Genomic DNA, 25,478 nt, shown 5'->3' on the forward strand with positions numbered 1-25,478 from the left:
GCAAATAAAAACTTAATTCTCTCCATTTCACTAACTTGTTTCAGAGTAACTGGTATCATAAACAAACATTGCTCAAATTAATATTAACACACTATCTAAATTCTGAAGATTAAATTAATATCGGCTGTTTTTGCTTTTATCAGCCAGTACCGATTATTGGCCGATATATCGGTATGTCTATATCTAATATATAGATATAGATATAGATAGATAGATAGACAGACACACAGGTAAAAAGAAAATTAGTAATACACAAACTTTTTCTCTTTTTTTGGCATTTTTATTATACATTTGTGACTGTCACAAGTCATCTTTACAATCGCGTCTATACAATACATCCCACCTTCATTCTCTCCCTCCTTGACCCGAATAAATAGCACATGCTTTCATCACTCAAGGGCTTTGCACAGCAGCGCCCGCAGACAGACATACAGACAGACACTCTGATAACACACTCAGAGGAGGGAGAGATCACTGAGGCTGAAGGGCAGGACAAAAATGAAATGGCCGGAAAGGGGACATCAGTAACAGACCGTCCAAATGAAATAATCAAACATAAAACAGAGAGAGAGAGAGAAAAAACAAAATCAACTCAAAACATCTAGGTGAATCTCACCAAGCCTGTCAAGAAATTCAAAATAAAATCAAAAGAAAAAATGAAATTCAATGATTTCCAATTACTGAAGATTATTAATATAATATATTTATATATTATGTTATTTTTACCACTTGACAGTATTTGTTTTACTGCTTTAAAATGATGCTTGTTTTAATTTTAAAAATAGTTAAAAAAAAAAATAATAATAATATTAAAAATTAAAATAAAAATAGTTTGGACAGGATGATTTTCGTTTACTGCATCATAATGAAAATCAAAAAAGATTTGATAATGTAAAAAAAAAAAATATATATATATATATATATATATATATAAAAAATTGTTAATTTGTTCTTTGATTTTGAGGTGAAGCACATGGACATGTTCTCTGTGAGATTCACCTACAGTGTTGAGTGAAATGTACATCACAATACTCCTCCTGACCTTGAGTTCTGCTTGGTCCTAAACGTCCAGCCCCAGGAACGGCTGAAGTTCTCCGATCTGTGTGTATGTTCAGCTGCTCGAGCTAACAGTAACTCTGAACAGTTCAAGTTTGATTCCAGTGAAACTCTACAAGTTTCCCAACACCTCGACTACATGAAACAGCTCCTTTCACCCCAAAGTCATAAATACACAGGGATTTAAAACAAAAATAATAACTAAAACATTAGGGAGAAAGAAGCAATGGTTAAAACTGTAACATTGTGTAAAAACAATCGTCACTCTGATACTCTACCTTAAGTAACAGCTGCACATTTTACTTTTTTTTGCATTCTTTCTTGTAGATTAACTTCTAATTGTCATTACAATTTCTCCACATGATTATTGCTAAAATGGGAATTCATATTCATAGCACTCGTTCCACCCATTACTACATTGGTCCTCGTTTGAGCAGAAACACACAAAGACGTTAGACTAATTCAAGTCTATTAAATAAATACTGTAATGGTCTGACACACTTTGAACAAGTTTCAGTAACAGCTCTGAAATCATCAAAACAGTAACAAAACAGAAGAGAAAATGAAATTTCTCTTCCATGAAAACATAAAAATACGTTTGTTGCGAAACGACAGGTTGAGAGGTCTCTCGGAGCAGACTGGAGGTTGATTTCAGACCTCCTCAAGAAGAGAAAGACACTTCCCTCTTTGAAATCTTTAACGCATCTCTCCGAAGCTCTTTTTTTAAGGTCCACGATGAATTGCAGTTTTCTACAAGCTCACGTTGAGCTTCCTCAGACACAAAACGGCTCAAGATGCAGCACAGCTGAAAGTCACAGATGCTCCCATACATGTGTGTTATTGCTTCAGACCCAGAGTTCATGATATTCAGATTGACAGAAGAGTTGAGTTTGTTTGTAGTCCTGTAGCTGCTGCTGGGACACTTGGGTAACCTAAAAGCTACCCAAATCAATCCCAATGTTAATGTCACTGAGTTGAGCACCATCTCCCATCTATGATTTGCTCCCTTTGTGGACGCCTATGTCACGGTGACCAGAGTTAGTAAACGGTTTGGTGAAGGGGTTACCGTATGCTCTTCACTGATCCGTCAGTGTGTCTGCTGCTGGATCAGACTCCTGCTGCACCTCTGGTGTGATCATTCCTCTGTGGAGCTTCTCCAGAGATTGTTTCATCTACATTAGAGAGATAAAACAACATGAAATCAAAATGAACCCTTTTTACTTTCATAATATATGTCCTTTGTCTTATTTGTACATTATTTCTCATAAAGAAAATCTAATAACCTAAGCCTAAACTGGTTTGTTGTCCCAGCCTGGTCTTTGAAAAGGGTTTTGGGCACTTCAGAGAGACATGGCAAGGGTACAATCTTAAACAAGTTCCGGCAAACCGTGTTTTTTTTTCCCAGCAGGAACTAAAGTTTGTTTTTATAACCTTTCATTGAAATGTAGTATCTTTCTCTACCTTTTTTTTTGCAATACAGAACAGATCATTTACAAGCTTAAAGACAATAAGCTAAATATTCTAAAAGGATTACACATGAGATTCTGAAATAAACTAAAGGAAGTCGAGGGATTTATTCGTTACGTGTGTTTCCAGCATTTTTTATGTGATATCCCAAAATGCGCACAAAAATAGGTGGATGGAAGCTATTGCCAAAGACAATATTTGAAGGGCCAAATTTCTCGTACTTAATGACAAAGCTGCTCATTTTCAAACTTTTAAATTGTTTCATTTACAAAAACTAGCAGTAGAAATTCACTATATTGACTAGTTTATTCAATATAGTTTAAAAAAATGGTAATAAAATATGACAAGATCTCAGAGTTAAACTGTGTCAGAAAAAAATGAATCTTAATTATGTCAGATAACACTTAAGCAAAACATGGTCAGGTCAAAGTGTCTGAATAATTTTTGGTTCCAATTTTTTTATCAGTTTTACTGGTAGTCCACTGTATGAAGAATTTGTGTGTATAATATGTCACAGTTTACTTTATTTTGCTATCCTCACTTACATAAATGAACTATAGTGTCCCTGCACTATATAAAAGGATAAAAAAAAATAGTATTTTATCCTAATAATTAATTAAAATAATGTTTTGAGTTTATTACCAATGAATTTACATATTATATTTATGACTTTTCTAGTCATTTGTGATTAAAGTTTTTTTTTTTTTTTGCTCATAATTTGCACCTAATAAAATATTTTTAAGCTTGACATTACTAAGAAAAATTATATTCATTATAAAAATTTCCTTGACTTTTTAATATTTTATTAATTTCCATGTTTTTTTTCTAGGTCTGGAAATCACAAATGGAAACACATATCCATGTTTTCCAAGACCATGGGAATCCTGGTCCATAAATAAAAATAAGAAACATGACGCCAGCTTACATCTTCATTTAGTTGTTTTAGCATAAAGCATTTTAAAGCATATTTAGTATTTAAAAATCATTTTAAGAAGTGTGCTTGGAAGTGCACTGAGGCCCCGGACCCCTGGTTGAGAATCACTGGTATAGATGCAGGACAAAATCTCAGAAAAAAAATTATTAAAAAGAGTAAATGTTCACACACTGATGTTATTAATCCTAATTTCCTTTCAAAAAATACAAAGTTGTAACTGCCTGATGAAGACCTGAACATCTTAAAAGGATAGTTCACCCATAAATGAAAATTCTGTCATCATTTACTCACCCTCAAGTTGTTCCACACCTGTTTGAATTTCTTTCTTCTGCAAAAAAGAAGATATTTTGAAGAATATGGTTAACCAAGCATTCTTCAAAATATCTTCTTTTGTGTACAGCAGAACAAAGAAATTTATACAGGTTTGGAACAACCTGAGGGTGAGTAAATGATGACAAAATTGTCATTTTTGGGTGAACTATCCCTTTAAGTTTAGCACAGGAACCCACCTGATCCAGAAGTGAGACAGAAGACTGTAAAATCTGCTGCCATTTGTTCATCTGGGCCTGGTGGAACTGCCTCTGGAGCTGCAGTACCTGCGCCCACTCTCCCGCTGACTGGGGCAGAGGGCTGTGGACAGAGAGATTACTGAATCAGCATGCTAAGAGAAAGCATGTGTGTATAGCCACTTGGTTAGTTTTAATATACCTGTCTGTTAAAGAGTACGAGTGCCAGGTCTCGAGCGTGTGTGCAGCCCGCTCGAGCGCCCAAAGTTTGTAGAACAGCATCATGTTCAGAGCCACCAGAACCACCAGACTGGAGGAGGAAGAGAGAAGCGTTTTAAATATAGTTGTCTGTACTCGATGGTGTAATAGCAAAGTGTTTCGGGTCATGAAAAATATGTGTGTTTTTTCTTTGAAGCACAAAGACAGAGGCTCTACCTGACACAGATCCTATACGCAGGAGGAAGCGAGGAAAGCAAGATGAGAAAGAGAGGAACAGCAAGGAGAGAGATTAGTACGCAAAAGAAGGGAGGAACAGAAAAAGAGACACAGACACTCTTTAGCTGATGACGATGTAATATTACTACGCATGGAAAAGTGTGTTAAAAGGGATAGTTTACTCAAATATTATTTCTAATATCACATACTCACCCTCATGTCTCACTGATTTTTTTCTTTAGTGGAACACAAAAGGAGATATTCAGCAGAATGTCCAGGCTGCTCTTTTTATACAATGAAAGTGGATGGGGACTGGAGCTGTTAAGCTCTAAAAATAACTAAAAAGTATCATTAAAGCCGTCTATACGACCTGTATGCTATATTCAAAGTTTTCCAAAGCTGTATGATAGCTTTCTGTGAAAAATGCTTTCATTGTATGGAAAAATGCAGCTAAAGAAATTCTGCTAAACATGACTTTTTGTGTTACACAGAAGAAAATGTGTTTCATATGACATGAGGATGAGTAAAAGATGACAGATTTTTCATTAATAGGTGATAAATTATTCATAGGCTTCACACGGATCCTAAAAATAAACATAAAAACATGTTGTCCACCGTGTTAGTTAATATGGTACATTCTAATCTTCAGAAATCAGAGCAGAGCTTAAAGTCCTAATGAGCAGAAAAGACGCTGCCACATCACATAATGACAACCTGGCAGCCTCAAAGAGCTTAGATTGAATTTTGTTAATCTAAACGGAGTCTGATGACATCAGCGGCTCACATTAACGCTGACATTACGAATACACATGGAGTAATATTAACAGAAAGCCAAAGGTGAAAACACTCACATGAAGCTCACAATGAGCAGGATGGTGGAGATGCCATTGTTGCCGGCTCCGCGCCACCTCTCTCCCAATTTCACATACTGAGCACCTAGAGAAAAGGAAAATGTCTCATTAAACAGGCATGTGATCAGCTACAAAAAAAGAAGGAAAACCTGAATTATTAATTATTATTCGAAATATTATTTATATTTTATTAAATTATAAAATTATATAATTAGAGCTGTTATTTTAGTGGAAAATATTTTATTTATAATATTAAGATTTTTTCAAGTCATGTGAGTCATACTTTTTTAAGGGTGGAAAATACGGAAATCTGTATAAATATGGAAAAATACAGCAATTCCAGTAAAAGCATAAACAGGGATGTTATTCTTATTCAATTCTATAATATTTGAATATTGTTATTCAAAATATAAGTTTTATTTCATTAAATTACAATGATATAATGATTAAACAAATCAAAAGACCTACTACGATAGTGAAATTAATAGCGATGTACTGTATTTATTAATAATAATAATAATAATAATAAATTGTTTTGAAGAGCAATAGTAATATTAATATTTATGACTGTCTTCATTTTAAAAAAGTAAAACTTGAATTATTAATTATTATTATTCATTTTTATTATTATATTAGATTTATCTTATTACATTTTAAAATCATAATTATTAAAAAAAAAAAAAAATCAATAAAGATAGTAATATTGTACTATAAAAAAAAACTTTATAGTATAATTTATAGTACAATTTCTCAGTTCTCATGCTCCCGTGTCAACTGACTCACCAGCTTCTCTCCTTTCACGCTCATCTCCAATTCCTCGGTCACCCCGCTCCCCGCCACCTCCTCCCGCTCCATCCCTTTCTCTCTCCCGCTCTCCTGCTCGTCTCGGACAGTTGCGTTTGCGTCTGCGCAGGCCAGAGGGAGTCTTGGCGGAGTCTGTGGAAGGCACTTCCCCGGCACTCACTACGGAAACCTCCGACTGTAACAGTGTCTCCAACTTACACACCTCCATCTCTGACAAGGAATGGAGATCATTTTTAGCACCAATGTCGCAAAAAAGATTTACACTGAGACGAGAACCTGCTTACCCATGTGTCTGTAATACTCTTCAATGCCGCTCCAAGTGTTCTTCTCTATCAGAGCTTTCACAAGACTCCACGGTTGCTTCCTGTAGCAGATATCAGACGAGACCCTGCAGACACACACACAATGGATCCCTCAGCGGTGTTTGCATTTGAAGCATAACAATACATGCATAACAATGGCCAGGAAGTTCTACCTGAGGCGGCTCTTGTGCTTGTTGACAGAGGTGAGGCAGTATCTGTGTACAGTGTAGAAGTAGTCCTGGTAGGGGATGCCTGAGGTTATGACCTCTGAGTCCACCACGTAACACTCCCCCCGGCTGCTGCTCTTGTGGAGAGTCTGTGCAACATGACAAAATACACCAAACTGACCTTACCTCCTGCTTAAACCCATCATTAAAGTAAAGTTCTGGGTTCTGTTGTCCCTCAATTTGTAAAAACAAAAACTGTCTACATTAATGCACTTACAAAGGAAGTCTTTAGCATTTGAGAATATTAAAAGGCAGAAATATGAAGCTTGTTTTTTTCTTAAGCATTTATGTGTTAATATGTGTTATTTGAGCTGTAACGGTGGATAAATCATTTTAGTGGTGGATTTACTGTACTAGGTGGATGAACTTCTAGTTATAAGTAAATAGGGATTAACATTAATATTAACTAGGGCTGAAGAAGGCCTTTATTAACCCCCCGGAGCCATGTGGAGTACATGTTTATGATGGATAGATGTGGATGGAGACACTTTCTTCAGCTCATACTCATGACCCCGGTTCACTGCCATTATAAAGCTCGGATGCGTCAGGATTTTTATTAAAATATCTACTATTGTGTTTATCAAAAAGAAGAAAGTCATATTTACCTAGGATGGCTTGAGGGTGAGTAAAGCTTGGGCTAATTTTCATTTGAAAGTGAACTAATCCTTTAACTGCACAAGTTTAGTAAGCTATTTTAGTCTGATGTTAACATAAATACTCATGGTTTCACAGACAGGGCTTAGATTTAGCCAGGATTAGGCCTTAGTTCAATTAGGACATTTAAGTAGCTTTTATAAACATGCCTTAGAAAAAAACATTACTGCATCTTGAGACAAAACAATGGCACTGACATATGTAAGTATGCAAGTTGCTTTCAGTTAAAACAGCTCAAACATTCATTTTAGTCTGGGACTAGGCTTAAAGAAATAGTTCACCCAAAAATGAAAATTCTGTCATTATTTACTCACTCTCAAGAACCTGTAAGACTTTCGTTCATCTACAGAACGCAAATGAAGATCTTTTTGATGAAATCTGAGAGCTTTCTATCCCTCCATTGACAGCTAAGCAATTGAAACTTTGACATTTCAAAAAGTGGACTCAGTTTACGAAGAGAACGGAACTGGCATTGCGTCAGTTAAGCTTTTTTCTTTAAGTTGAAAAGGGAAGGCGTAGGACGTAAGCGTTTTGAACTGCGAAAGTTTTACACTTTCTTTGTAAGTTGAATACGGAAGGCGGTCTGGCGGAAGCTAGATATTTTACTTCATAACTTGTTAAATATGGATATTTTTTTACACAACTGCATCACTTCACTTCAGAAGGCCTTTATTAACCCCCCGGAGCCATGTAGAGTACAAGTTTATGATGGATGGATGTGGAAGGAGGCACTTTCTTCAGCTTCACACTCGTGACCCCTGTTTACTGCCATTATAAAGCTCGGATGTGTCAGGATATTTATTAATATATCTCAGATTGTGTTCATCAGAAAGAAGAAAGTCATATACACCTAGGATGGCTTGAGGGTGAGTAAAGCTTGGGGTAATTTTCATTTGAAAGTGAACTAATCCTTTAATGACAGAATTTTCATTTTTGGGTGAATTAAACCCTTTAAGCCTTGTCTGTGAAACTGATGTCACAACCGATGTCCATTTTAAAACTTGTTTTAGTGCAAAGCCTTAGTGCACAGACTGCATCTCTATAAACTGCATCTATTGTAACTGCATCTCTATAAACAATTTTTTGTTGTCAAAAGTCAAAAATATTTTTTGTGATGTCAGTAGAGCTTGTATTTAACCTGCAACATTTCTTAAAAATCTTGTTTATAATAGTCTATGATATAAAATAATAATAGTCTATTACATCAAAGATCAGGGTTAAAACTCCATTTTAAATGTATTTTAGTGCATTTTAGTGGCTATTGCATTTTATTGGCTATTTTCTTTCAAATGTGAAGCAATTATTATGTGTTATCAGACTTAAAGGAACAGTTCACCTAAAAAAAAAAAAAAAAAATCGGTTATCATTTACTCACCCTCACATACTTTCAAAGCTGTATGACTTTCTTTCTATAGTTGAACACAAAAGAACTTATAATGGACCCCGCTGACTTTCATTTGTACAGGCAAAAAAAAAAAAAAAAAAAAACATTTGTCTAAATAGCTTCTTTTTTGTTTGACAAAATAAAATACATACAGGTTTGGAACAACATGAGGGTGAGTAAATGATGACAGGCTTTTAATTTTTTGGGTGAACTGTCCCTTTAATAAAAATTAGGGAGACTGAGGAACAGCTGAGATTAAAACAAAGAAAAAGAGCTATGTGGACCCACCTGTGTTTCCACTACAGGAGCGGTTTTTGGGCCCAGTGGGTTGTTGATGGCGATGGTGTAACTCAGAACTCTACTGCTGCTCCCACTGCTGCTGTCCTGCTGCCACTCGTGCACAGAGAGATCTGAACCAATCACACGAAAGAGAGAGAGAGAACAGAAGCAGAAAAAGAACAGTTAGGGAAGAGGGAGAAAGAAGGGTGTGTGATTACAGTCAGAGCACTTGCAGGGGCACAGAGAAGGGGGCAATTATCCATGCAGACAACATAGACAAAGAGCTCAGCACGAGAAAAAAACAATTCTCACACTGTGGTACAGAGGCGATCATCTCTTGATCTATCATGAATATTTTTGACATTATTTGCTGTACAAAGTTACCAAGAGAGAAAAAAAGAATGAGATCATGGTACTTTATGCTATAGAACACAGTTGAAACCAAATAGTCGAGTTCTCATTATCCGCTCCAAAAGTCCCCTATAGGACACACAGCATGAAAAGAGAGAAAGGGAGGGGGGAAATAGGACACGTGGGATCTGAAAACTGCAGGAAAAGGCAATAACAACACAGCAGAACTGGCCATGCATAAAATAGTCAGCAACACAGTCAAAGATAAAATGCAAGCAGGAACTCCAGTCCACTAGGTGCAGTATTTCAATTAGCAAAGTATGCTAAAGGGCAACAGAGTGCTACAGTAGGGTTCTGGGAGAAAAAAAATGGCATTCACAATCTTCACAGAGCAGTGCAGGTATGACATCAGAACCAGGAAGTCTAAATCGTTGCTGGTTCATTCGAGATTTTCCTATTGGGTTTTCGAATGTATGTGTAAAATAAAGCCTGTGGTAAACATAACTTGACTACACTTTGATGTTTTGTTCTACAACTTAAAGTACACACACCCATAGCGAAAGCGCAAATTTTGAAGCAGTTATGTTCATTTTTGAAAATGTATGTTTTTAATACGTTAACTAAATAAGACAGCTTGGGGTGTGAGTGTGTGCAGTGTACGTTGTAGAACAAAACGTCAAAGTATCATCAAGTTATGTTTACCACTGGCTTTATTTTACACATAAATTGAAAAACCCCATAGGAAAATCTCAAAGGAACCAGCAGCGAATTAGACTTCTCGGGTTCTGACATCATACCTGCACCACTTTATTATATATTTAAAATTTAATTAATTACATTATATGCTTTGGAATTAAAACACGCATAATGTTTTAGGACACCGTATCCAATTAGAAACTTTTAAAGACAAGGTTGTTTAACAATAATATATGCTTATGTAGAATCCATAAATGTGTAATTTTACTTTTAATTTGCTTAAATGCTAAACTTCCGATGTGAGACCCATCAATCAGAGATCTGTAACCATAGTAACGGGAACCTCGGTAAATAGAGAACAGCTAATCCAGCTAGCTACGAGTTTAATGTTACAATAATATGGGATGTAAAAGCATAAAAGATAGTAGAGATTTTTTTTGATCAGGAAACATTAAAAATACACAATAAATCAAACTAATTTGATTATATAATTCACAATACTTTAATATAATTAATATAACTCATATTTATACTTTTATATTTATTGAATAATTATACTTTATAATTCATAAGATGAATAGGTCTTTTTATATCATTTTTATATATATATAAATATATACATATATATATATATATATTTGTAATTAAATATTGTACTGTAGTGATTCAAATCGGAAAATGAAAGTATGTAGAAGTAGCAAGAATGGAAAACTCAGCTACAAAAAGACTAAACTGACCAGTGAAGTGACGTTGTGAGAAGAGGTGCTGTATGAAGTGAGTGTCTGAGAACAGAAGGTCGTAGAGCTTGTCCACGCTCATGCGAACAACCGTGTTGATATGCAGTCGGCCGTTGAGGTCCGGACAGAAAGACTCCACCTCACCTGTGGAGAATAAAAATTGTTCAAATGAACCAGTTGGACTTTTTATCAAGGACATAGCTAATTAACACATATTTATCTAGTCTGTACAGAGAATGGGTTCAAATCTTTTTTTTTTTAATCTGCGAATTTAAGGTCACAGTTTGTTCTGAGAAACAAGGAAGACAAGCACTCACTCTCATCCTGAGTGTCAGAGGAATTGCTGGGGTCAGTTGGGAGCTCTTCATCATTGGTCATATCCAATGAGGAGAGGTTTCCCAGGCTGTGTGGGACAGTGGGAGGGGACTGAAGTGACTGATTGGCTGATTCTGACTGGCTGTCCCCGCCTTCTTCCAAGATCTATAAAAGGAAGAGAGAGAAAGAGAATTAACAAACACTCTGAAACAGGTGTTATTGTTAAAACTAAAAACCACTAAAAATCATTGAAATAATTGAAACAAAACTGAAAAAAAAGAAAAGAAATTAAGTTTATGTTGAAGTACAAAAATGACTAAAACTGAAATAAAAAATAAATTAAAAGGTAAATAGACATTTTAAACAACATAAAAATGCCAAAAGCATATAACAGAATTACTAAAACTAAAATTAAAATTAAAACATAAAAATATTAATAAATACTATAATAGTATATAAATAATATTAAAATAACACTGTATCAAACAAAGTCATAGAAGTATAGCCAATACTTCACAATAAAATGTCTACATGACGTTGTTAAAAATAAATAAATAAAGAAAGAAATAAATAAATAAATAAAAGCCTGAAATAAATGACCAAGGGTGTAAATATTTGTTCTGATAATGATTCAGTTCAATTATGATTCTTTACTAAATAATGCAATGCATATTAAATTTGGTCACAATTATTCTTTTTCAGACTTTTCATTCATTTGTAATTTTTTTTTTTTTTAATAATAATTATTTACTAATGAATCATTAAGCATGTTTACATGCACACCAGTATGCTGATAACTACCAAAAATCAGCTGAAATAACCCGATTTACATGCAAATCAATAACCTGGAAAAGCCACATTTACAAGACTATCAAAAAACAGGTTATTTCCTGGTGGTGACATCAAAACGTAAGCATCCATGTATTTCACTCAAAGAGTATTCTATATTTATTATGCGAGTTCTGATGTTAAATAAAGCATTAAAAAACCCTGAGTATTTCAAAATGTCAGCAAGATACTTGCACAGACTCATTCTCCTCTCATATTTGAAGTTTCTACAACTGTACCACTGCAACAGAGGAGAACACATCTTTTATATTTCTTAGGGTCGGAGTCAGCGATATATTTCTCCTCCCCTACCACGAAACACTCTCTGAGGCTGGATGCGCTTAAATCTGCCGTATAAGGACGCTTTTCTGTCACATATCACACATGCACACTTCAATAAGGCGACAGAATGCAGGTTAAGGTGTTTACATGCCAGGCGAAATCGGGGTAAGCTCTGTCGATCGGTTTATTTTTAAGCTGTTTATGACCTTACGTCGATAAAGGAAAACAGTTAAACACTTTTACATGACCACACGCGCTGTCTGTATTAAGCATAATCGGTTTAAAAACATGCATGTAAACACACTCATTAAGACTGATTTGTTAACAGATTAATAGAAATGACTCACTCAATGATTCACTCACAAACCAAGTAGAGCAGAAAACCAAATGCATCACAGTGCATTAATGGATTTTTGCAAACTTTTGTGTATAAATCTTCCGTGGTAATGTTCTTTGAGCATAACCACGCTGGCTGGTATTTCACAGTATTTTGACACTTACGGTTGAGGACGGGGAAGCTCCAGTGTGTGTGCTGGGGGTTAGTGAGCTCTGGGAGCTGGGTGGACTGGGCTCAGGTTCGAACGTGGTCCGAGTAGACGGCACCTCCACAGGCTGGCAGGAAGAGGAGGATGGAGGTGAAGATCCTGAAGCACAGGGAAGAACTGAGGCAGACGAGGGTGGAGAGGAGCCCACCGGAGCCACCGGCACTGATCCCAGATCCAGCAGGTCAGTGACGGAGACCGGCTCCTCACCTGGCCTACAGAACAGAGACAGTCAGACGTAAGTGTCAGGCTTGTTAAAGGGGACATTTTCTAGTACTAGACATAGTCTAATGTAGAGAACACCCTAATTACATCCTGATTATTTACTGAAGCCAAGCTACAAAAATGTCTACATATCAACCATTTGGTATTCATCAACTTGGCCAACCTTGATAAATGACAGTAAACTATGCAAGTATGCAGATGTTAGCCAATCATAAGAGAGACTTATATAAGCCTGAAAGGAACAGTTGCAAAAAACGGTACAATTAATGGCAAGGATTAGCGAGAAGGAGGAAAATTGTCATGTCAAAACTAAAATTCTTGTCTACTGGTATCATAAGTGGACTTTAGAGGGGAAAATAAATAAAAAATAAAAAATGAAAAAATAAAGAAAAATAAAAGGAGAGTAATGTATATAATTTTTTTTTTTTAACTAAAAGCTTAAAATAAAATATAGATAGATACAGGTACAATGTGACCTTCTGTCTTCCTTGTGTTCTAAGGTAAATTTAATAAATACAATTTTATAAAATAAAATAAAATAAAATAAATACAGGTACAATGTGACCTGTCTGTCTTTGTGTTCTACTGTAAATGTAATAAATAAAATTTATTTTAAAAATTATAATTCAAGTAATATGTATAATATTGCCTTTTTGAACTAAAAATAAAATATAAAATAAAAATACTGAGTGTATGTATTTTCTATGTGGTATAGATAGACAGAGAGAGAGAGATAATAGAGCTACACGATTCTGGATAAATTGAGAATCATGATTTTTTTTGCATGTGTGTAAAATGGAGATTGCGATTCTCTCACGATTCTGAAGAAAAAAAAATTAGACATCTAAACAAACTAGAGGTTCTGACAAAATGTTCACTGCTTTAGTCAATTTAAAAAATGTATTAATTTAAACGAAATAATTTGAATGGAGCCAATGTCTCATTTATAAAGACTTGTTTCGTTATTAGATGAATCAGTGTTTGTGAATAAATCTTTTAAATGAATGATTCAATGACAAACACTCACTTATTGCCACCTCCTAAAGTAACGATAAGTGATACAATACATACTAGTGTCAAAATACTTTCAAAAGATGATTTACTCTTTGATCACTACCGTAGACATCAGTGTTTATACCCAAACTATAAACTTTAATCCCAGTACACTTTTATCCCATTATTTAAATGTTTGTAATACATAAATAATGATAATGTGTGGTTGAAAAGTTTTTGAAGCTGCTTCATTTACATGGCAGCAGCTCTCTCCGGATCAGCGGCAGTGTGAACGCAGATTTGAATGTTGCAGTGTGATGATCGTACTTTAAAAGGTTAACCAAAGTCCCTAAAGTCTTTGGTTTAAACTGTTTTACATCGCAAGCATCAGCAGAGCGTGAGCAGCACGTGTTTTGTCGCTGCCCATATTAATGAATGAAGCGTGACGGCCGACCCTCTCATTTATTTACATGGGCAGCGACAAAATACACTATGTTTAATCTCCACTAAGGCTTGCGATGTGAAACGGGCAAAATAGACATAGAATCATTGTTATTTAGGAATAAGATCGTGTGGGTGTTTGAAACGAGATTGCAATCTTTTAATGATTAATCGTGCAGCTCTAATAGTTAGACAGACAGACAGACAGACAGATAGATCTAAAACCAAAAAATAAAATAAAGATACAGGTACACTGTGACCTTCTGTCTGTCCTTGTGTTTATCAGGTAAATTTCATAAATAAAATTTCATGAACAGATTCCTCTCAGTGTGTACTCACAGCAGGCCGTTCATATGTTCAGCAGTAGGGGAGACATAGTCATCATCTTCACTAGTGAGCCCTAGCTCAGTGCCGTAACACTGGTGAACAATGTGCCATAACTCCTTAGGAGACAGAGTCTGTGGAAAAGAGAAATATAATATCAGTGCTTCAAGTAGAAGCTCAGTATGGACACTTCCAGGCTAAAAATTGCTTCAATATCATTTCCGTGAGGCAGCAGAGGTGATGACCGATTTAATAGCTACTGCTATTAGCTAACAGAGTAACAATGACAAAAAATGCATTACAAAAATTGTGTGAAATAGTACATTTTTATTAACTATTTTCATTTTGTTAATATTTTATTTTGATTACAGATGTTATTTAACTACTTTATTCAAAATATAGTATATTTATAATCAATATTTCCATTGACTCCGTCTGGCATTTTTGCCAAGTTGGTTGTAATGCATTCTGGAACAGATTTACATATTTACAGACTTACAATTTTGTGATGCCTAAAAATGCTGCCTATGTAGGCAGCTTACTAGAGTTTGGAACAGAGCTTTTACCTAAAAATAATAAAGTACTGTTAAACATTTTTAAGTTATTTTTTAAATGTATGCATTTGGCAGATTTTTAACTATATTTTAACTAAAACTTACAGCACAGGAAAACATTTCAGCAAATGTAGCAGTTGTTGAAATGTTAGTTGCAACAATATAAGCTGCAGTAGCTTTATATTACTGTTCAATTCTAACAGACATGCTTGCTGAAGATTGAAATGCAACTGTAGTCACCACCTGCACCTTGCCAAGTGCTAATTATTATGGCCGATGGCCAAGCGACGTTGGTCACCTGCCATATGAAATCATCCACACTCCGACAAAAACACAGCGCACATTCTGACAGGAGAATTCAGATGGTTATGTCTTATACACTAATAAAATGTGCACGAGTGTGATTCTTACCTTATCCATCAGTGCATTCTGCCATAGCCTGAAGATCATCATATAGCTGCGATCCCTTGCCCCAAATGACGTGAAGAAGTGCTGACAAGTGCAAGATCAGATTTTAAATCAAAGGCGGAGTATTTATTGGCTTAGGAGGTTCAAAATGCAGCCAGCAAAAGAAATCCATTAATGGTAATTTTAGCGTGCCTATCCAATGTCTGCAGAGCGGTACCTTCTCATGTTCAGTGCAAATCTGGATGGCGTTAGGGATGAGCTTGGCTGTCTTTTCCTTGGTCAGACTGGTCACATCTTTCAGCAGTATGGTTATCTGGTGATACAAAGACAGAGAAAGAATATTAACGATTTACATAAGCGGTTCGCCTGAATTAACTCTCATATGACATGTTCATTTGTGAAATTGTCAACAGTAAAATCCAGATAACTTCGTAATCCATGTACGAAGAACGGGCCCCAGGTCCGATTACCGACAGAGTAATTGTTATGTAAGAGAGTACTCTTTATTTTTAAGTACTCTTTATTGTTTAATTCCAATTCATATAAAATATTACTAATTGCATTGCATATTGGATTTCAAGTTTCACTTAATTTGATGTTAAACAACAAATATTGTTTTGATCCAAACAAATGTGTTTTTTTTTTTTTTTGCACTTCATTTGACTTGACATACATGTGCATGCTCTATGAAATACTTGTTTATCCACTAGGAAATTCATTGTTAATGTTTTCAGTAATGTGAGGGTTACCGTGGTCTCCCATCGGAAGATATTACTATAGAAGCAGAGCCAGTTCTCAGACAGGTAGAGACGGCCCTGGAGCAGTATGTCCCTCTGCAGTGCGCATGAGTAGTCTAGATATAAAACAAAATAAAATGAACACAAGCAGAGGCCACGTGATCAGAACTGTGCTGCACTTAAAATAATATCACTCATTACATTCTGCTTGCTTTCCTCATATACTCACCAACTATGAGACGCTCTGTATCAGGCAGCTTTTTAAAGAGTTTACGGAAGTCTTCATTCCTCTGTTTGTATGTGGGGCTGAGCACCTATATATCAGAGAGAGATGTGAGAGGAGGGAAACAGCACTGTCAGCTAAAGCACAAAACACTGAGGCATGAACTTCCGAAGACCTCGGGATACTTACATTATACCAGCTCTGCATTTTCTGAAATGGAAAGGAAAAGATGAATGAGGGTCTTGATTTCCATTCTTTTTCTCAACAAAACAATCAAAATGGACCCTATTTACTTTTATTAATGTTTTGGTCTTCTTGTGCACAACTCATCAGTGCATATTATTCCAAAAAATAAAGAAATAAAAAATAAAAATTCACTTATGTTTTAATCAGTGAGTGCTGTCTGTGACATTGACTACAAATGTGAATATGTAATGCAGACTCTTCATGTCCAATAAATTTTCAATAGACACTACCGGTAGAAAAACTGGAATAATTACGATTTTGTTTTTGTTTTTTTAAAGAAGTCTTCAGTGTCACATGATCTAACAGAAATCATTCTAATAAGCTGATTTGGTGCACAATTATTACCAATTATTATTGGCACTCAAATATTAATAATGGTTGTTATTATTAACAATGATGAAAACTGTTTTTGCTGATGAATATTTTTGTGCAAACCTCATACCTTTTTTATGGATAGAAAGTTCGGTAACACTGTACAATAAGGTCTCATTTGTTAACATTAATTAATGCATTAACTAACATGAACTAACAGTGAGCAATATATTTTTTACAGCATGTATTAATATTTCTCAATTATAGTTAATAAAAATGTTCATCTTAGTTCACAGTGCATTAACTAATGTTAACAGATACAACTTTTGATCTAAAAAATGTATTAGTGAATGCTGAGATTAACATTAACTAAGAAACAAAACAAAACAGCATTTATTTTATTTTATTTGACCGTTTTCAACATTGATAATAAGAAACGTTTCTTGAGCACCAAATCCACATATTAGAATGATTTCTGAAACTGTTATTTTAAATAATATTAATAATATTTCACAATATTACTGTTTTTACTGCATTTTTGATCAAATAAATGTAGCCTTGGTGGGCATAAGAGACTTATTTCAAAAACATTCAAAAATATTAATTATTCCAAACTTTTGACCAGTAGTGTATAAGATTAATTCCTGCCCAATGCTTCACTCAGAAATATGCCATATTACAGAACTAAAATGGGTTTTGAATGTAGTTTTATGTGCACATGTTAACTAGAACCTGTTTAATCAATTTTTTATCTTTCAGAACTATTTCTAAATAACTGTTTGGAAGTTGCAACACTAGCATTCTTCCTGCCTTATTCACACACTCAGTAAATGGGTGGAAGAGCAAGCACTCATCATATCAGACATTAGCGCCGACCAACAATCTCACTGGCCTAGAGCGTGGCTTACCTTGGCATTGCGAGTGAAGTGGCGGGCCGTGAGCGGGTAGGAGGAGGTTGATGAGGAGGGAGTAGGAGGCAGGGGACTGTCTGAACCTCCACCACTTCTGTCCCCAGCTGTCTCCCCTTCGCTGGCTCTGCCTCCCAGAACACGCCGGCGCAAGGAGGGTGAGCTGCCGGGAGTGCTGCGTGGAGAGTTACTGGCTGTACTGCAGGCGGAGGAAAAGGAAGGTCAGAAAGGAGATACAGACAGTCATCTGGCATTTCAGCACTCTGCTTCAACCGCCCTTAAGGGTAACTGGGTCATGCACAAGGAAACAACAAATAGGACAAGGTTTATCCACTATTGACCAAACAGCCTGTATTGATTGCAACTAACTGATTCTGGTTTACAACAGACAGCATTTAAGTTAAATGGTTAGTTCACCCAATAATGTAAATTCTATCATTAATTACTCACTCTCATGTCACTTCAAACCTGTAAGACTTTTGTTCATCTTCAGATGAACAAATGAAGATCTTTTTGATTATATATGAGAGCTTTCTGTCCCTCCATAGACAACCTACACAATTGAATTTTTGACGCTTCAAAAAGTTCATAAAGAGATCGTAAAACTAATCCATATGTATTGAGTGGTTTAGTCCAAATTTTCTGGAGAGACTCGATCATTTTGTATGATTGAATTTAGGCTTATAGTCACATGTAAACATTGATCAACGGACACATCAGTTGTGTGGTAAACAGAAGCTCAAGCGTTTGCTTGACGCGTGTGACAACCAATGAGGTTCATTCTTGTGTGTTACGCAGCATGTTTGTTCTCGCGCATCAAGCAGGTTCGGTTGAGCTTCTGTTTATGTTCGCTGATCAATGTTTATATGTGAATAAAGGCCTAAATTAAATCTGTTCATCATATAAAGTGATCGAGTCTCTTTAGAAAATTTGGACTAAACCACTCAATTCATATGCATTAGTTTTACGACGTCTTTATGAACTTTTTGTAGCATCAAAGTTTCAGTTATGTAGGCTGTCAATGGAGGAACAGAAAGCTCTCAGATTTCATCAAAAATATCTTCATTTGTGTTCTGAAGATGAACGAAAGTCTTACGGGTGTGGAACGACATGAGGGTGAGTAATTAATGACAGAATTTTTATTTTTGGGTGAACTATCCCTTTAAGGTGTGACTCTAAAGTCTCTAATATCCTTCATACAATTCAGAAGAATTTAAGCCATCACACTCTGAACAAACTGAAGAAGTGTCCAGGATGGGTCCTATAAAGAGTGTATTTATATTAATAACAGTCGTTTCCATAGTAGCATTCCATTCCTGTTCCAGTAAAATAAAGGTAACAACACAGATAGAGGCTTCTGTACACAAACACAAAGCCTTATCTGTTCACCAGCATTTGATCAGTCTGATGAGACATTTAAATGGCAGACATATGAGACCTGTTTAGTCAAAGGAGTGCTGATAGTGGCTTTAAGGCATGTGAAATCAATCCTTAATACCAGTTGTTCTTACTAAGGTTGGGTGATGCAGCAAAAAAGTAAAAATATACATATATTAAAAGAATATACTGGATGTTGTCTTGTGATATTCACAATGTTGCTTAATTTTATGTCACCAGAAAAATCATTAGGAATATATTGTGTATATTTAATAAATCACCCAGTCCTACTTGCTACTTGACACTTGTTACATACATGATAGCACTAATGTAGATCAGCTAATTTAAAGATGTTTTAAATATCTTAAAATATATATTCTGGCAACCTTTACCACAAGTTTTCCTGTACGTACTGCATTTGAGTGGTGAGTTCAGTTAGTTTGAACTAAATGTTCAGTGCAAGAAAAGTTCTGAAACCACCTTGAAAAACACCGTACAAATCCATAACAGACAGTCACACTTCAGGACATCGATTAGACAAGCCTGCTGCAAGATGAGAAGATGACGAGTCACAGAAGACAATGGTGTAACAACAAACCCTTTACAAAAAAAAGCACTGTGGCATTATGCAAAGATGTAAACAAATATCCAAGTTTGGGAAGGACCAAATGTAATAATTTAAGAATCACACACTGAAATCCCCATATTGATCAACCACTACAGAAAAGTACAAAAAAGTATAAAAAAAATATACCTGTTGATAGGTAAATAGGGGGGGATGGGGGGGAGTGGGGGGTTTAAGAGCAAGACTCGTTACAAAGCAAATTACTGCCTAATTTCAGTGAACTGGTTCTTTTGTTTTAATGAACCGGTTAAAAAAAGATTCAATCAGATTCGATTACATCATGACGTAATCACTATGTCATTGACAAGCACTCCATGCGTGTTGACAAAGCTGTCATGCAATCAAGTAACAAAAAGCTGATTATCAGTACGTTAAGTTTGTTCATATTTCTGATATATGGCTATTAAAGTTTTGTTTTGGTCCATTAGTTAAACGCTATTTAAACACTCCAAACGCTATTTCTTTCAGCTCAATCATCGATTCTCATTACGAATCAGGCATGTTCAAAAGAAACGGTTCTCAGTTGAATGAATCAAGTAGTTGACTCAAGAACCGCTTGGATTGATTCGGTCGAATTGGTTCGAACAGTTCATTAAAAAAGAACCGACTCAAATGAACGACTAGTTCACGAATCGATTTAGCAAATGTGAAGAGAATGAATGGACGCTTAAACGCTAAATCTAAAATACTAATACCGAGAGCTTCAGTCACTGCGTAAACCAATGCAATTTATATAAAATAAACGCAATTTGCATGCTAAACGTGCACAAAGTAAAACTACAGCACGCGCCAATCTAATCCTCAGTGCTGAACGTGCATTTGGGCACACCGGGACTGATCAAACACAGAATGTCGATGTCATCAGTGCGGTTTGGGGATGCAATCACAGTTGCATGCGTGTAAACGCCTAACCTACTACTGCACAGCGATGCAAGAATAACTGATAAAAGTGAATCGTCAAACAACACTAGCATACGGATTTGTATAAATACAACATTCGCATGCATTGCATAAAACAACTAACCATTTGCTACTTACTCGAACATGTCATTGGGTGTTTTCTCAAATCAATGCGTGCTGCCCACGTTTATTTTACAGTATAGCCTCTCAATATGGCACTGCGCCGACATAACAGACGGTACATTCAGATTAACTAGCCGAATGCATGAAGACACCGCGTCCTCTGTTCATCCGCAGCCCGTTCTAGTCCAACAGAACGCAATCGTTCAATATCCCCATCCTAAACGAGGTACCAGACCCCCTCTAAAACGCAACGACCACAGCGGTCTCCACCATGAGCGCTCCGGTTATCCTAAAGCAACCTACACACTGGACAAGAGGGGGAGGGGGTGGAGAAAAGAGGATGTTCTCTGTGGAGGAGGGAATCAACACAGTTTGAGGCAGTGGCCGTCTCTTTACCACCACACACCAGGGCCAACCCAGAGGGGATTATGCTTAGAGTTTATGTGGAAGCACTTGAATCAATAAAACTGGGTTGAAATGGCCCCGACACCCGGCGTTGGCACAAAGTCATTCAAATGAAAGGAATTATTCTGATGATCAAAAACTGGGAAGTTGGTTAACCCTAACTGCACCCAGTTTATATAGAGATAATGATCATCATGATAAAATTGCATAATAATCCTCAGCGGTCTGGCTGCCTCCATAATCTGTTTTCCTAGGAGAGGCTGCCATAATCTCAGTAAGAAGGGTTAAGGGAAGCCAAGACATATAGATTTCCATGTCCAAAAACTTATCCTAAATCATATGTAGCCTTAAGTAGACTTTTGTTTGTATTTGCTATGGACAAAAATGGTAAAGCTACAATTTGCTATGAGCATTTTTACTAATATCTTTAAAAATTGGGGGAAAAAATACTTTGACCATGGGAGGTCACACTAAAAAACATTATAGCCTACCATATTTTACAAAATATAAAATCACATTTTTTTTAATAATCTGAAATGTGCTGCGACTTATATTATGCAGTTAATCTCAAGGAAGAAAAACATGCAAAAAAATTTGGATTTGTACCAAATGAGAGGGATACATGAGTCCAAGTTTATTTGTATAATGCATTTCCTGTAGTTTCCTTTTAGCTTTAAATAATTTTTTTTTCTTCTTTGGACTGAGGGGAACTCAAATATATGTTTATAACTTTCATAAACATTTCGCTTTATTTACCAGTATTTTACATTTTTTTAAACATAATAATAAAATGTGACTTAAGGCTTGTTCACACCAGGAATGATAACTATAACGATAACTACATTAGCTCAGGAAACAAAGGTGATCAATGTCACTCTACCTTTCACTTCTGAGGCTTTAGTGGCATTGATCAAACACAGACAACGCTCTGCTTGTGCAATAATCCACTAGGATTGAGGGTTTGAAGCTCAAAGCAAGTCAATCTATTTCTGCAATCACATGTATCTGTAGGACACAGAGCATTGCATGCGTGTGATCTGAGAAATGCAGCAGCACTAAAAGCATCTCAACAAGTTAATAACATATGGCACACAGGACCACAGGCACATCATGGCCAAAAAGGCCAAAGCACTCCAAAGAGGCTTAGACAAATGAAATCTTCAGATTTAAGAAGCAGCCGATGTAAACAACTACAGGCAAGGAAGGAGAAATCAAAATGCATGGATTGGACAGAGGGTGTAACAGGTTTACATTTTATATATATAACATTTATGCCACATTACGCATAATATATATATATATATATATATATATATATATATATATATATATATATATAATATCTTTTACTATAAACAATGCTATTTTCAATTAAATGGAGCTGATGGTGGAAAACCTAGAACGTTCATGTCTGATGTTGTGCAAACCTGCATGTCAGGAATTTGCATTGATTTTGGACTGGGAAACAACCTACAGACGTTGCTCAACAAACAAGGCCAATTCTACAGTCGGCGAAAACGATTCATGCAAGTGAGCAACGAACAGGCTTTACCTCTTGAACTTAAGACTAGCACAGTTCTGTCTACAAATAAAGGAAGTACGGCTTTCCCAAAACCCGGTTTAGTTTCATCAGATGTAAATGATTCATACTGTAATACTCATTCATGCCTGTCTGAATCATTACAAGGGTTATAATTGATACCTATAAAATGTATTTTGTATTGTTTTCAGACTAACAACGATTGTGTTCTGGCTAATTGTATGGTTTAAGGTTCTAGTAAGCTAATAAATAAATAAACACTTGCTAAACAATATCCAGAACCTTGTAAAAACATCACAATAGGCTCCAATTCAGAGCGAGTCTTCGAAACGGCTGAGCAACACAACAAAAAGAACTAGGTCAGTAAAACCAGTTGGTAGTTGAGAAGGACAAGGGCACAGCTGTTCATGTGGCATGCATAAAACACCTTTCGCTCTCTAAGCGTGTCTTTTCACTGGCTGACAGTCTTCACTGCAGCATCAAAACAGCAGCTTCTGATTGGGCAGCAGTGACATCACCAGAAAAGGCGTAACACTCCTACTGGGTAATAGTGATGTCATGTGTACGAGAGCCAGACGGCTCAGACACAGCCCCACCTCCATCACTCCACTGCCAAGAGCACTCCTCCTCTTTTTTTCTGTCACTCTATCATCTTCCTGTTATTCATGAACTCAAACCTCACATAATAACAGTGTTTCAGGACTCTCTGTTTAATTTGGTCCCTGGAAATATTTCTGTGTTTTAGCTGGACAAATTCACTATAATTATAACTAGCAAGTATGGTGTTTTTACATATGCATGAAAACTGTTACAGTAACAGTTACTGAACGATGCCAACTTACTAGGGAACAAATCATTATATTTGCATTGAAAGAATGTTCAATACAGGTTAAACTGTATCGACAGCATTTATGGCATTGCTGATTTTTTAAATTTATGTTTAATGTTAAATTAATATTAAATATTTCATATTAAGTACAAATGTGTACATTTAAAATGTAATTTATTTCTGTGATGGCAAAGCTGAATTTTCCACAGACAATTATTATTTCTGTTCAATTATTAAAAATGCTATACACATACATTTTTTAGGATTCTTTCATTCATAAAAAGCTCAAAAGAACAGCATTTATTTGAAATAAAAATCTTTTGTAACATTATAAATGTCTTTACTGTTACTTTTGATCAATTTATTGCATCCTTGCTGAATTAAAGTATTAATTTAAATAATTGAATGTTAATTGTAATAATTAAATAAATTTAAATTTAAAAATGAAAACAAAAATCTAACGTACCCTAAACTTTTGAGTGGTAATGTAACAAGGATTCCAACCTTCCACAAAAATATTAATCAGCAAAAAACATTTTCAACATTAATAATAAGAAGAAATGTTTCTTGAGCAGCAAATCAGCATATTAGAATGATTTCTGAAGGATCATGTGACACTGAAGACTGGAGTAATGACGCTGAAAATTCAGCTTTGCCATCACAGCAATAAAATTACATTTTAAAATATATTTTCCCATTGAAAACAATTACTTTAAATTGTAATAATATATTACTGTTATTATTAACTGTATTTGTGATAAAATAAATGCAGCCTGGGTGAGCATTTCAAAAATCGTACCAACTCCAAACTTTTGAACGGTAGTGTATATACTGTATGTAAGCAATAAGATTTGAGAGGCTATAGCGAAGCGGAGTGCCTGCAACCCCTTCAGCCGTGACTTATTCATGATACAGCACTAGCCTCGAGTACCTTATTGCTTTTATAAAACGGTTACCACACAATACAAATATTAAAGCCAAAAATATGTATCAATGCAATTTTCATGAAGTAAACTCTTACTAAAAGCCTTCCTTCCACCGGAAAAAATAGTCCCTGACCGTGAACAGCAACAGTTACATTATTACGCCATTAGATGGCGGCAAAGACTGTCTTTATGAGTGTGTCAGTCAGTAGTGAAGACTTTTACATTGAAACGACTGAATTGTTCTGAACACAGAACAAGACGCAACTGACAAATGCTTTGACTGTCAGTCACGGTAAAAACCCCTTAACTGTTAAAAGGACAAGATAATACATCAGACATTTAAACATTTTTTTATTATGAGGATCAGGACTGACCTGAAGGAAAATGCTAAATCTGAATGCAGGTAATAAACTCGCTTACTCGATCTTTTTCTTACAATACTCTTCTACATAATACAGTAAGCTTCAATGAACAATATCAATTGAGTGGTTGTTAAGGGTGTTGTGTAGAGATACACAGAACCGTTGGGTGAAGCGGTCATAGCCGTGTTTTATCGTGAATAAAACACAGCTATTGACCAATCAGAATCAAGAACAGGAACTAACCATTTTATAAACACATTTATATAATTGAATAATTATATATTTATTAATTATATAATAATATAATTATTATATCAATAATAACATTTATCTATTTTATATATATATATATAAATCCTGACACTTTTAA

General features: G+C 35.5%; 1 protein-coding gene across 4 annotated transcripts in view; it reads right to left on the reverse strand.

Moving 5' to 3' along the window:
• Nucleotides 1-258: 258 nt before the first annotated feature.
• The window catches only part of gramd1a (GRAM domain containing 1A), a 30,934-nt gene continuing 5,714 nt past the window's right edge, over nucleotides 259-25,478 (reverse strand). For 3 of the 4 annotated variants that reach the window (XM_051864666.1, XM_051864665.1, XM_051864667.1), the window contains 18 exons: nucleotides 18,022-18,220; nucleotides 16,745-16,765; nucleotides 16,562-16,646; nucleotides 16,345-16,448; nucleotides 15,813-15,908; nucleotides 15,599-15,679; nucleotides 14,649-14,767; nucleotides 12,610-12,865; nucleotides 11,001-11,163; nucleotides 10,684-10,827; nucleotides 8,909-9,030; nucleotides 6,529-6,671; nucleotides 6,338-6,441; nucleotides 6,033-6,263; nucleotides 5,250-5,334; nucleotides 4,166-4,273; nucleotides 3,967-4,087; nucleotides 259-2,228 (listed from right to left, as the gene is read on the reverse strand). In XM_051864666.1, coding sequence (XP_051720626.1) covers nucleotides 2,133-2,228; nucleotides 3,967-4,087; nucleotides 4,166-4,273; nucleotides 5,250-5,334; nucleotides 6,033-6,263; nucleotides 6,338-6,441; nucleotides 6,529-6,671; nucleotides 8,909-9,030; nucleotides 10,684-10,827; nucleotides 11,001-11,163; nucleotides 12,610-12,865; nucleotides 14,649-14,767; nucleotides 15,599-15,679; nucleotides 15,813-15,908; nucleotides 16,345-16,448; nucleotides 16,562-16,646; nucleotides 16,745-16,765; nucleotides 18,022-18,220 — 2,278 coding nt within the window. In that variant the 3' untranslated portion in view covers nucleotides 259-2,132. Of the gene's footprint in view, nucleotides 2,229-3,966; nucleotides 4,088-4,165; nucleotides 4,274-5,249; nucleotides 5,335-6,032; nucleotides 6,264-6,337; nucleotides 6,442-6,528; nucleotides 6,672-8,908; nucleotides 9,031-10,683; nucleotides 10,828-11,000; nucleotides 11,164-12,609; nucleotides 12,866-14,648; nucleotides 14,768-15,598; nucleotides 15,680-15,812; nucleotides 15,909-16,344; nucleotides 16,449-16,561; nucleotides 16,647-16,744; nucleotides 16,766-18,021; nucleotides 18,221-21,061; nucleotides 21,699-25,478 lie in introns of those variants that run through there. The other variant, XM_051864668.1, reaches the window with a different exon arrangement.

Source organism: Ctenopharyngodon idella, chromosome 16 (genome assembly GCF_019924925.1).
Source record: "Ctenopharyngodon idella isolate HZGC_01 chromosome 16, HZGC01, whole genome shotgun sequence".
Lineage (NCBI taxonomy): Eukaryota > Metazoa > Chordata > Actinopteri > Cypriniformes > Xenocyprididae > Ctenopharyngodon > Ctenopharyngodon idella.